At 41.9% G+C, this 13703-nt stretch overlaps 1 protein-coding gene across 1 annotated transcript; it reads left to right on the plus strand.

The window, feature by feature from the left end:
- The first annotated feature begins 5589 nt into the window (after nt 1-5589).
- On the plus strand, nt 5590-12862 carry C22H5orf47 (chromosome 22 C5orf47 homolog). Its single transcript, XM_041119415.1, has 5 exons — nt 5590-5635; nt 8142-8230; nt 9701-9803; nt 12347-12396; nt 12783-12862. Exons 1-5 carry the CDS (start codon nt 5590-5592, stop codon nt 12807-12809), a joined length of 315 nt encoding a protein of 104 aa, XP_040975349.1. The 3' UTR covers nt 12810-12862.
- The last annotated feature ends 841 nt before the right edge of the window (nt 12863-13703 follow it).

A 13703-nucleotide genomic window follows, 5' to 3' on the forward strand; every position in this document is an offset into this window, starting at 1 on the left:
TGAAGTTTGAAAAATGTTGACTGTTTAATAAATGGAATTTTATTACATAGGCAGAGGCTAAAAAGTTCGAGTCAATAAGGTGAAATGTCAAAAGTCTGGAGCGTTCAAAACTAAAATTAATCACTCTTGGTAGTGATGGCCTTGGCTGATTCTGAATTGCTGAGAAGTAACTTTCTAGGAAAGATGATATAACAAATCCCTTTTGGGTTTCAGTTTGTCCTGAAACTATAAATAAATGCTACAGGCAGACTCCAGAAGACGGAGGTATGCCTGCTGGGCGGAATTTCAGAATTTCCACAGTACATGAATCTCAACTATTCTCTTTCAGCACAAACTGCTCGTCGAGCAGTCAGCCACCAGCTTTCTCTTGGGTGCTACTTCCACTAAATGAACTGCTACATTCCACATCAGTGAAGAAACTCCGTTTGGGTGGAGATGGATATAATCCATCTAGTACATATTTAAAGGCTAAAGTATATTTTAAAGAGAGTCTCTTAGCTGTCAAGTCATTGTTGGACAGTTTCTACTGTCTGTCCCGATTCTCCAGCTGCTGTTTATTCAGTGCTATGAAAGCCTGCTCAGCTACAGTCCAAAATGCACATTGCTTGCCTACAGGAAATCTAAGACAAATAATAGCCTCAGAAAGGACAGATGAGGAAAAAACACTGACATCTCTTCCTCTGTGTAAAATAAGCTGATTCAGTCTGTCAGTATGAAAAACAGCCTCTGGGATAAGAATATACTTGCAGCTGTCTTTGCAGTCATAGAAATTGAAGGGGGCGGGGGTAAATCGGTGCTCTAAATACATTACTGAACTACGCATTTAAGATGGGGAGAAAGTCTCTCTGAAACTTGATGCTCTGATTAATGCTATCAGATATTGCCTGTTTTCATGACTCATGAACTATAATTTGCTGACTTTTTGTAAGGCTCGTAGTTTGATACTACATGTTAATTTATTTGAATGTATCTATCACTAAGGGAAGCTCTCTCAGTCACCTTGTTTATGGAGCATGGGAGACCGTAGCGTGGTACTATTCTGTTAAGGTTCCTTTACAAAATTTGCTAGTCAAAGTTCTCAGTCCTCCCTGTATATATAAAATATGGAAATATATAAGGTTTGTGTTTGATTGTGTTTTTCTTTCTGAAATTTAATTTTGGGGAGTCATGAAAGCTGAGATGAAATCCTCTGAACACAATGCAGGTACAGGGTAACTGTGAGAACGCTTCTTTGGTTTTGCATTAATCTTACAGTTTAAAATGGACTTGGTTTTATCACTCTCAGCTATGTGGCATTTTTTTATTCCAAAACTGTATGGTAGGGTGAGTTGCTGTGCTTTTCGTGTGAATGAAGAGCATTGATTTTACTTAAATGACAGACTGATAGTATAGATGCAGTTGACACACGCTGTGTGCCTTAGTAACTCTTAACACAGTTTTGTAGTCTGTGGAAGGCTAGCAATTCACACATAGAGCAATTCATTTAAAAAAAAGAAGTCTCCGCCAACCTTCTGCAACCCAACTTTTGAGAAAATGTTTGCTCAATCTAAATCACCATCTCACACTGCTGCTGACTCATGAACCAGGATCAGTTTGCTTAGTGATTGTTTATGCCTTGCTATGTATGTGAAAGCATTAAGTTGTCAATTTAGCAAAGTGTCATTTTTCAAGACAGTGCTTCTCACTTTAAGCACATGCCTAGTATTGGTTTGTGTATGGAGTACATTCATGCCAAGTGTTTCTGAATTTTCTTTCAGTGAGTTAAATGCGGTTTCTTAGGGTTTTGAGGAACATTCTCATTGTAAGCAGCAGGCAGTAGCCCCCAGCTTTGCTTCAGCAGGCCAGCTGTTCACAGGCAGATGTTGCTCTGTACACACTGACAGAATCAACTCGGCTCTTCAGTCAGTGGCGAGAAAATTTGCTCAAGCATTGCTTTTACAGGGGGATGTCTTTGGAGGAATGTGATGGCAGAACAAAGCAGTGACTGCTTCAATTTTCTCTGCAGACCTAGCAATCCTTGGAGACAGAAGCCCTGCTCTGTTCCTTTCCTGGCAGCATCCTTATGTCTCTGGGGGTAGGGAGGGAGTGAATGTTCAGTATCTGGAACAGTTCTGCAGAGACCCTAGTACCACTACAAAGTGGACTCGCTGCTGAGGAATGAGTATGTTCAGTGGTATTTATACTGTAGTTAAATAGGAGTGTCATATATGCAGACAGATGTATTGGTGATTACGTTAGCCTGCAGGCACACTTTGGCCTGAGATCATGTTAGATTTCAGAAGAGAGGCTAAGAAAACGTGAGCTTTTTGTGCTTGGGCAGGTGGTCTTGGAAGAGCTACATTACTGCTGAATCTGAGGATGATTTAGTGATTTTTGCTTTTTATATCCTGTACTGAATCAGTATTCTTCCAGGATGTGAGGGAACAGTATCTGGAGGTTTATCATAGGTAGGAATAAACTTCCTTGTATCTGTGTTCACATAGGGTCTAACTGCACATTCCCCAGAATGGTGGTAGTAACATACAATATAGTCCCTGCAGCCTAAAATTTGGTTAAGTTTTACTATCTCTGATTTGGAAACAAAGGATGTCATCATTAAATACCAATAACTGGTGCATTTGTGTGGAAAAAATGCCATCAGAGAAACTGAAGTCCTTGCCTGCCTTTTGCTGTATCCACTTGACTACAAGTCTTTCCTGGAAATACGTCTGTTCAATTCTGGTGTTACCTTCAGTGCTCATTTTGCCTTTTTGAGTTTCCCCCTGTAGTTTTATTTCAGATTGGGACTCTCTATTTAAGTGCTGTAACACAGAATTCTTCTAAGCCAGTCTCATTGACTTGGGTTTTGATTATAAAGTCTATGGATCTTCTCGGTGATTTGAAAATCTCTCAAGGGGAGGCTCAGGCTTTTATGTAACAAACTTAGTTTATAGTCTGCTGAATATTTTTATGCGCAGCATGGAGAAATGGGAAAATATGCCTCTCCTTATGACTGGTGTGGATGAAGTGGTTCCCACACGTATGGTTTGTAAAGCAATCTGAGATATGCAGGTTCATTATTATGAAATGCAGGTGTGTTAAAATGGCAGCTGGCCATTTTATCTTTCTGCTGCACTGTGTTATTGCTTACATAATTAACTGTGAGATCCATTGTAAATTATGAAATTTCACAAGTAAGCAAAAGCTGAAGGCATAATGCATTGCTTCTATTTACCAGAAGTGGTGAGTTTTGTTTTTATAATGATTCCTAGTTATACTAATAAATGGTCCCCAGTGTATTCTGTAAAGTAACCACATTCTAATAAAATACCTCACTCCAGTGACTCTTATTAAATCTTCTCTGAAAACAAAGGAGATACAGTAATTGTTTGTGCTACTGCTGAGGGTATAATTAACAAGGTTTGACTGTAGCTGTTGTCAGAATTAGCATACTTTCCACGTAAAAATCCCTGGTAACAGTGTTAAGATTCGTATTTCAGATGTAGTCACAATTTGCAGTTGATCGAGATAATGTAATACTTAATAAACAATCTGCCTTGCCTGAATTATGCTGAATCATGTGAGTACTTTGTTTAACTCCATTGCAAAGAATCCTCATAGAAAAACAAATCTCTAACAGCAGGAGGAGTTTCCTTTTTGCAGGGAATCACTAGGGAATCAGGGAATTGCTAAATGTGCATGCAGCAGTGTCCTGTTGGCTCCTTCCTTCCTTCTGCTTGGCATAAGCTGTAGGCTTGCTACCACCAAAACCTACCTTATTTTAAAATGATAGTCAAGTTTAATAGATGCTGATGCATGCTTGGCCAAAGTAAAACTGAAAACAATAGAATTCAGGAAACAATGCAAGTTCTGAGCTGGAGAAGCTGACATTTGAATACAAAACAAATGGCATGATGAGATGCATACTGAAAGCTAGAATCTGGTCTATTTTTAACTAGACAGTTGAAGATGTGGTGAAAAGCTGAGATGTTTGTTTGAAGTGATAAATACAGAGATAGTGGCTAGCTGGTCATCAGTTCACACATGTGAAAAGGAGGATGATGAACAGTATGCAGCTAAAATAGCTGAATTTTCCAGTTCTGCAGATCGCTTATAGATTTTAGGTGGCATTGATTTTTGTCAGTATCAATAGATTCTAAAAGGGATCTGAGCTGAACTGGCATTTGAAGTCAAAGTCCTGGCAATGTGCTGTTGGGTAAAGTGGACAAAATGTGCCACACAAGGCATGTGTATTTGTATTAGTTGGGTTGAAGCCTATTCCATAAATGCGGATGCTGAGAAAACCACTGATTTGGCAGCCCTGAGGCCCTGATGGGGCCATAGGAAGGATGCAGCCTGCCAGTTGGCAAAGGGAGCTCCTGGTCAGGAAGGTACAGCAGCAAGTGTTCACACGCAGTGCGAAGAGAGTCATGGAATGAGAACGGTGCTGTTTAGGTTTATGTGCATGTGTTCAGTGGTTTTTTGTGGTGTGGACTGAAACTCATGTGTGTCAGCAAAAGGAGTGCTTTCTTTAGCAACACTTTGTGATTAATGGATGTGATGAAGTTTGCACTCCAGGATAAGTTTTTAATGAAGCTATTTGGTTGCCTCTCTCTGGGCTTAATACCCCCAAATGAACTCACTGGCTGCTACCTCACTAGGCCAATTTGTTAGCTCAGATCTTTGCAGAGGAGGAGGGAGTCTTTGGTGTCTGGGTTTTTTTGGGGGGGGATCACCATTGATCTCAGGCTACTGACTCGGTGGTTGTATCATGTCTGTGACCTCCTTTTTAGTCCGTACACTCTGGAGCCTGCAGCAGATGCCCTTTTATCATTGGGAAATAACAAATTGCTCCGGCAAACTGTCAGGCTGTGCCTCTGGAAGTTGTTCTCCTCTTTTTCAACTGCGTACACAAAATGCCTTTTTCTGACAGTGTATCAAATACCTGGCAATCCTGGGATACCTCGCAGAAGAGTGCGGTGGTTTTTTTTTCCCTGTCCTGAGCTCCCCGTCTTCCCGTCAGGTCGTTGCAGGAGCGGGGACAGCGGCTTGTTCGGTAGATAAGGCTGCCACCTCGTGGGGTCCGTCTGCACAGCACCCTGCCCTGCCGAGGGGACAGGGTGGCAGCAGCCCTGGAGAGACCTCGGGGACGCTCAGCCTCCTCAAAGGCTGGGGAAAGGCTCCGCTTTGCTTCGTGGTCTTTCCGGATCCATTCGCGAGAGCGGCGAGTTGTCAGCGCCATTCATATTGCTGGTGCTGCGAAAACAATTAGAAGAAGGTCTTTTCATAGAATTTATTCTTTCTGATTCATAATGCTTTCCCTCCTCTGAGCAGCCAAGTGTGCTGAAACTCTGGGAAATAATACGGAGCAGTATTTCAGTGCCAAAGCAAAAATCAATGGGACTTGTGCTCTTAAGTGGTTTGAGAAATCCCACTTGTCTCTGGCCGTATCTCATAAACCCGCTGCTGCAGCGGGGCACGTCTCCTTGGAGCACCTTCGTGGGAAGGACTCCCGGCTGCGATGGGCACCCTCTCGGTGTCACACGATGCGCACGTACGCCTGCTGTTGCTTGAAGGACAAAATGACAACAGGTATTTAATATTTCATAAATGTCGTTCAGCAGGTGGCTGGAGCCACCCACCCGTGCACTAGCAGGTAAGCTGTTTGGAGTCCACTGGGGCGAAAATTCATTATATCGATGCAGGAACTGCAGAAGCACCCACATGAAAGAGATGCCGCTTGTTCCTCTCCTGTAAATCACAGCAGAGACAAACAATACCTCACGGCCTTCAGCCTGGAGTCCCCTATATCACTTTATCAATAACTCGCATGAAATGTATCAATACATGAGTTCAGGCAGCATACTTCGTGCTAAACCCTAGCTAATGCTGGCCAAAAGCAACCTTGTGGGGCAGGTTACTACTGAGAGAGAGACTGGGATGGTACAAGGCCTGCTCCCATTCTGCACCACGCTCATTGTTCTTTCCCGCTCAGAAAACAGTTATTTCTCCCTTTCCCACCCTCCAGCTGGGACACCGAAACGGGACGACGGCGATCAGGGAGGACGAGGCGGGAGGGGTGCTCTGCAGGTCCCCCCACGCCGTGCCTGCCCAGGGGAAGGGCCCACGGGCGCTGTGCGCCCCAGGACGCCCGGCCCCGGACCCCCCCGTCTCTCCTCAGCGCCCTGCCTCGGCGGGGGGCCTGGCCGCATCCTGCCCCACCGCAGATGGAGCCCGGCCCCAGCCGGGGGAGGCCGCGCGTGCCTCTCGTTTACGTCAACAGCTTCGGCTCCCACCGCTGCGGCTCCGTCATCCGCTATGGCGGGGGCCGCCGACAGGCCGAGGTGGGCCCGGCTGGGCCCCCGCTTTCCCAGCCGAGCCCCGCGGGGGAGGCCGGGAGGCAGAGGGCCGAGGCCGACCCCGGGCCGCCCGCCGCCGGTGGCCGGGCGCGAGCGGTGGGGAGCTGTGGCGTGGCGAAGCCCGTCGGGCGCCATCGAGGTACGCGTGGCCGAGGCCGGGGACCTCTGTGCCCCTGGGCGCGGGAGAGCACGGGGCCGAGCCCCCGCCGTGTCCCCCGCTGCGGGCGGGAAACTGTCTCCCTGCGGCGTGTGTGCCGTTAGGGTCTTCCCTCTCGACCAGACTGCGCACGCTGAGGGGTGAAGGTGGCACAACTGGTTTCTTTAGCGTGCCCGGTACAGTCGGGCTGGGTATTTAGGCAGGAGGTGGAACATAGTGTTAAACTTACACGGGTGAAAAATTTAATACTTTTTGCCCCAAACTCTTTCGCCGTTGAGCCACGGCGTCTCCATCCTGCAAGGTGAGGTGGCTGCCTGCAGTGCAGCGTTCCCCGTCCTTCCCCGTGATAGTGATAAGGCCAAAAATAAGCTGCGTCCAACAGGGCTGCTCTGTTACCCGCTGACCTTCTGGGTCCTTCCCGCCCCTTCTCGGGAGGTTCTGCCTAACCAGAGAGCCACTGTGCTGCTGGCTCCTCCGTTGCTGCGACAGCTTGTAGATGTTTCTTAATTTTCTTTCTTTGTGGCTGGGACCAAAGAAAGTTGGGATGGGCATGGGCGTTGGTGCCTTTTTTTATAATAGCAAACAAAAAAGATTGGGCAGTTTTCCACTGGTTGTGATCTGTTGCGAAACATAGCTCTGCTGCATAGGATGAAATGGAGTGAAAATGGAGAACGTGACCTGGCTTCTGGAGAAGAAGCTGGGGTGTGAGCTGGAAATGATGGGTGACACAGATAGGGTGGTCCTGAATTTTACTAACTTGTTGCTTACTTGAGTTGTTTTCATTTTCTTGGCTTTTTTTCCCTCCTCCTAAAAGCCATTTTTCCAAAGATGACAAAGTGAAATGTTACATTAGTCTGTAATTAAAAGCACCGGTTTTGCTGGGTTATTATCTAAAGTGATGCCAACCTGTGGCTCAGAGGCAGCCCGTGACTATCAGTAACTCAAAGCCTTGTTCCCACGATAATAGAATCATTGAATCATGATGTGGCTGCCTTGGGTATCTGGTGGTGGGGCTGTGGTGGTGGCCTGGAGGATGCCGGTTTGCCTGAAGCCCTGCTGCGGCAAGGGATGAGCCCGCGGCCTTGACCACGTTCAGCATCCCCACATGGGTCACCCTTTTGCTCAGCTCACGCTGTGCCCTGCCTGTCCAGCAGCTCCTCGGAAAGCCGCGATCCTCACCCCGCTGGGAACTCAACCGAGTCCATCCTCCTTGCGGCTATGTGTGTCTTGAGTCTACAAGATCAACCTGCCCTTCTTGCTTCTGTTTTTCACTGCTAGCAGAGGTGATTTGTCTGGTTTCTTGCCTCAGTCTACTCACCTCCTCTTTGCGCTCAGGCAGAATTTTGGTAGCTGCCATAGCAAGGGGAAAAAGAGGGAACGAAAAGCTAGTTTGTATTGCCCAGAAGCCTGCTGACTTAATTTTTGGTGCCGTACAGTTTTGAAATCTGTTTTGTGGAGTTTGAGGGACACTCACTTGCCCGTTGGTTATAATGGAGAAAATAAGTAAGGCACTTGTCAGCACGATGTAAGGTCTGATATTCTGTAACCTGCTGGGACCAGAAATAAGTATCCCTCTGGAAGATCTACTGCTTCCTCAAGAATATGTTGTAAACACCTGGAATATGCTTTCTAAACTCTCTTCCTAGGTGACCTTCGAAAAGCCAAGGCTGACACCTTTGACTTTCCCTTCCCTTCAAGAAATGTCGATAAAGTAATTAAACGAAAGAAGCAGAAGGTATAAAATGTGGGAGCTGAATTAGCTGCCTTTGCATTTGAGAAAATTGCTTCCCGCTTGTTCTGTGTATGTCTATGTGAGAGCATGAGGGAGATTAAAAGATTGAATTGGTTGTCTGTTACTGAAAACCTTACTCACAGAAAAGAAAAATGGTATTATTTTCCCTCTCTGGAGGCTTTAAAATTCTGGCTCTCATTCAATAAAGCACTTAAGTGTGTGCTTACCTTGAAAAATGAGAGTATGCTGTTGACTTAAAGCCTGTACTGAAATGCTTTGCTGGATTGGGGCCAGGGTGCTGCACACCTTGCTGGGTGAAACCCAGCAGGGAAAAGCTCTGCAGCTCCTCTTCCTCTTAATGTTTTAAGCAAAGAAACCCCACAGGTTACAAATAAGCGAAGGCAAGAATCAGAGGTATTAACACCATATTAGTAGCAATATGAAATTACTTTCTGTTTCACAAATGTATTTCTGTTCCTGTTCAGTAGTTCAACAAATGCTTGAAATTTTAAAAGGCACATTTATTAAAACAGTAACTCATTATGAGATTTTGTAATGTGTGAAGTACAAGTAATCAGCTCGACTATGAAATAGTAATGTCACAGATACTTGATTTAAACCCAGCAAAATACTACTGACTTCAGAGGAACAGCTAATAACATACTACAATATCGCTCTTCTAGTACATTAAATAGTCTTCAAAAGAATGAGGAATATGTATTATGTTTTAGCAATAAATGTCCATGAGAAAGGAATTATCTTGAAATTTAAACTAGTTTCACGGATGGGGTCCAGCAAAAGTCATAACGTTAGCATGTTAACAGCCATTTCTATTTGTTAGGCTGCCTCTCTGTCTGAATGCCTTTGTCAACAGTTCCAATTTAATATTTTCAATGCACACGTTTCAGATGTGCCCACTATAGATGGAGCTTTATGCCTCTAAAATAAAGGTCATCAACATCTATAAAACAGATTAATATGGATTTGATATGAAACAGGCAAGGCTGTTGCTATTCTGGAATCTGAGCATGGGGTCTGAATTATGCTGCTGTTGAGGGATTACGCAGGAAAGTTTATGCTCCTGGAAGAACAAGCAATCTTCTTTCCCCCCCCATTTTGGATGACTTTGAAGAGAGTTTAATGGCTCTACACACATTTTCATAAGGTCGTCTTATCTAGAAGGGCACTTTGCAAGCCCTGGATAAACAAGAGTTCTAGGCAAGAAAGGAGGAGGATATCTTATGTGGAAAAATCATGGAGTAACTTAAGGTTTTTGACTTTTAAATAGAGGTGATTCTTCCAGTACATCCCATATATATATATCCCTCCCCCACATCTCCCCCTTCCCAATCCTCAACAAAAACCAGTTGGACTTCATAGTCATGCTAGAGAATTCAAAAAGTTCTGCCCTACAGATATTTTAATGCAAACTTTTTGTATGCTTCACTGAGAAAGTTCAATTTTATCTTTCAGTCCAAAGTCTGGCTTAAGGTCTGGAAAGTAATTTCAAAAATGCTTGAAGAAAATGAAAAGTTCAGAAGTCGACTTGTGACTTGCAGTCAGTTTAATGGAGAAGGTAGGCAATGAACTGATAATGTTTTATTTTACTGAGAAAACAAATTATTAATGCAAGTGCTTTAACTTAACATCCCTAGGTTTAAGGTCGATTCAGCTGTTTGTTTTGGGTAGTAGATTTTACAACTCACAAATTATGGAATTCATTGCATACTTTAGACACTTTTAGCCATATTTGAAAAACCCTTCTGTTTTATCGAGGGTCTTATATATATTAGTTTGGAGGAAGGATGACAGAAGTGTTTGCTGCAGTCTAACATTAAAGACATGAACATAAAATATCTGGAAGTTTTTCTGAACAGGTGAAATATGTAATTAAACTATTATTCACAGATCTGTCTAAGGCAGTACTTGTATGAATAGTAATTTATTTTTTCACATAGGAAAATAGTGGTTGGTTTCATGCAGACAATAAATAAATTAGATGCTCCCCAAAGGTAGCTGTAACACAATTTAACATAACCATCAAACATGTTCTCACACTGTGCCCTGAATACAGCTATTTCATTACTGGAAAATGACTCAGGAATTAAAACTGGTGCTCTATGTTGAGCCAACTTCAATTAGAGACATTGTAGTTGCTGCACAATTTAAGATAATACAGTGTATGTTTACAAATGTAATTGGAATTTCTGGCCTCACAGTCTGATGAGTTTTTAGGAAGAAGAACACACTAATCCATGAAGAGTTATTAGGCAAGTTAAAAAATGGCATATTCACCCACAGCACTTCTGCTTAGCTATACATTTGTGTTGATAGGGTATATACCAAAACGTATGCCCATTGTTGCCAGTATCTTATTTTTGTAAAAAGTTGTATGTTGCATACTGATTAGATTTCTACATACGCGACAAGAAAATACTCTCTAAAAAATTTTCTTCACAAGGACAAAAGCAGTGCAGTTCTGGTTCAAAACAGAAATCTGTCTGCCCCAATGAATGTCCCCTGCGACCTAAGTGGATGTTATTGCAATAGTAGAAGAAATTCCACAATAGGCTGCAACAATATACTCTGCAATTATTCTGCATTATGTGGAAAAGCACTTCTTCTGTTTGCTTTAAAACCAGTTCCTGATTAATTCTGGTATTATGAGATGCTGGGTATTAATTATGTGCTATTCATAGTCTTTATACCAATCAAGATTCTATTGGCCTCTGTCATATTTCTGTGCTGAGAAGTTCCAGTCTACTAAATCTCTCCTCATATGGAAACTGTTTCCTGGCTCTGATAATCCTTACTCTCTTATCTTTGCCATCAACTAAAATGCTATCCGCTTCTCTATATGGTGCATCGTTCATCCATATTATTGCTCATTTGTTTGCAGTAATGAGAGAGAGCAATTATTTGCAAACGTAACGCTATATCTAACTCATGCTTGTATAAGCGAGTACCTGTGATATATAAGGATTCCACAGGGTTGGGCATGGGTACCCTTCCCCCTGAACTCGTCTGTTCCTGCTACCCAGGAAGGGTTTGGTGGAGGGGTGTGTGTCTTTCGGATCAGTAGTGTCTTAGGACTTCTGCTACTATAACACCTGTTGCAGAAGCCGTTGGAACACTGTGCTTCTCCACCTGATCCTAAAGGTTTTGACCTAACAGCTTCCACATATTTTCTCTTAGATCATTGCAGAAGTTTTTGTGCACAGCTATTAATGTATATGTTGGACATATATGTAGGACGTACACACCTATGTGTATGTAGGACGCTGAAGAAAAAAAGAAAAAGGTCTTCCAGGATTTTTGTTTGCTTGCTTCCAAGAAAAAGGAGAACAAGAGACAAGGAAAAAGAAGTAGAAATCTTAAATAGGTGATTGTCTCCAAAATTTCAAGTAATTGTAAAAAAAACCCCAAATTCTGCTGGTATACGATCTCCTAGGTGGATTTATCATCTTAACGTAATGGCTGCTAATCTGCTTTTCTGTTTGTTACGGATATGCAATGGGCTGCTTTGTCAAGCTTGTATGTATGGACAGGGCCCATTCCCTTTTCAGATATTAATTTCTTTTTGTCATCTGGAGGGAGAGCATTATCTTTATATATAATTTCTAGTGACTTAAAGAAAACCCCAACCTAACCAACCAACCCCTCTGCCCCAACACTTACTCTATCCTTAATTGTAATTGTGCCTCATTTTTCAGGAGCTTTAATTGAGAATCTACTATTAAGCTCTATTTAGGTGAAAACCATCAACTAATACCTTCTCTCTAATTAGCAGATTTTGCACAACATCAAATTAAGGAGATAAGTCTCCTATTGATCTGAATTTTTATTAAACAAGAAGCAAATGGAATAATTCTAGCAGACATTTAGATATGGATCAACAAATCTGAACAAACTGGGTTCATTTTTATCTTTTTTTTACTAGATTAATAAAGCTAGAAAATTAATGCTGCAGTTTATTGCCTCTACAAATAGTTTTCTTGAGAGAACAAAAATCTACTTGAATTCTAATGTTACCTATTTATTCCTTGGAATGTTGCAATTAAGATTAGATTTGGTGTGACTGAAAATGATGATGTGCCTCCACATAACGTTCTCCCACAGGCAATGGTATGAACCAAAGTTCACAGAATGAGGCATCCTACCTGCACAGGGTATGTACCTAGTCAATTAATTGCCAAGGAAGCTTAGATGCTAAAATAAACAAAATAATCATATTAAAAAGATGCACTGATATTGTTTAATGTTATTAATAAGTACTGATTGTATGCTTCAGTATTACTGACATTGGCCTCAAATGTTTTTCAAGATTTCAGTCATGTTTGGGAAGCAGAATAGCTCTGTCCTCAGCAGGAAGGGCTGTGTGCATTGCCAAGGCTGGGAGGTGGATTTTGCCTTTTTATTGAGATAAATCCTTCTGTGGTGGTTTAAAGTAAAATCTGAAGAATCTGAGTAGAGTCTTTATTTGTCACACTTTATATCTGACTTTTTTATATTAAAGGGAATGTACCACTTCACTTTTGTCATCTTTTTTCTCTAGGAGAAGTCCATCTTTGGCTGGGTATAGCAAGACAATAAAGGCAGATTCAATCCAAAAGGAAATATAAAAGTAGTGAAAGTTTTTATTTTGATCTAGTTCTTACTGAAGTCGGTGGCAAGACTGCAAGTGATTTCAGTGAACACAGGTTCTCTGTTGTTTGTTTGTCGTATGTGCTTCTGCTGTTTAAGAGGTTTGTTTTTACAGTAGCTTAAACAGCTCTGTTGCAACATATTTATTTCAAGTCATTAAGTCTAGTGTTTCACTTAGCTATTAGTTTTCGAAAGCTTTTTAATGAGCATAATATTGTGACAGTTTGCTTGCAAAAGAATAGAGATACACATTGAGTGTTGACTCTGTATTTATATCTATTTTTTTTTTGTAGCTTGTCAGAATCATAAACAAACACAAATTCAGTAAGGCAGAACTGCAAACAAGATACAAAGAAACACTTTTTTCCTTACTGTTTTGAATAAATTTGACTTTATTATATTAAAATAATACACAATTACCCTTCTGTTCATTCATCCATTTATACATGAATCTCAGTAAGTATTCTGAATATGAAACCAGGTGAATGTTTTCTGTCTTACTGTTCATAGTGAAGCACATAATGATATCATCACAATCAGAAGGTATTGTTTATCTAGCTGACTTCAGTAACATGATATAATTTTCTTCTGTTATGGAGTTTCATACTTGAACTCTTGATTGACTGTTAAACCCTTTTAAACTAGCAAATTGTGTAAATGGAACATGAAGACTGCATAAAAATAGTATGTATATGGATTTCATCTCTGTAGATAAAACATTCACCTGTCACAATCAGGCGTCCTTGGTTTCAATAAAAGGAATGTTTTCTCATTGCATAATGTCTTATTGTTTGCAGATATAATGACTGAAATGTCAGAGTGTTGAGCTTTA

The sequence above is a fragment of the Aquila chrysaetos genome, chromosome 22 (genome assembly GCF_900496995.4).
Source record: "Aquila chrysaetos chrysaetos chromosome 22, bAquChr1.4, whole genome shotgun sequence".
Classification (NCBI taxonomy): Eukaryota; Metazoa; Chordata; class Aves; order Accipitriformes; family Accipitridae; genus Aquila; species Aquila chrysaetos.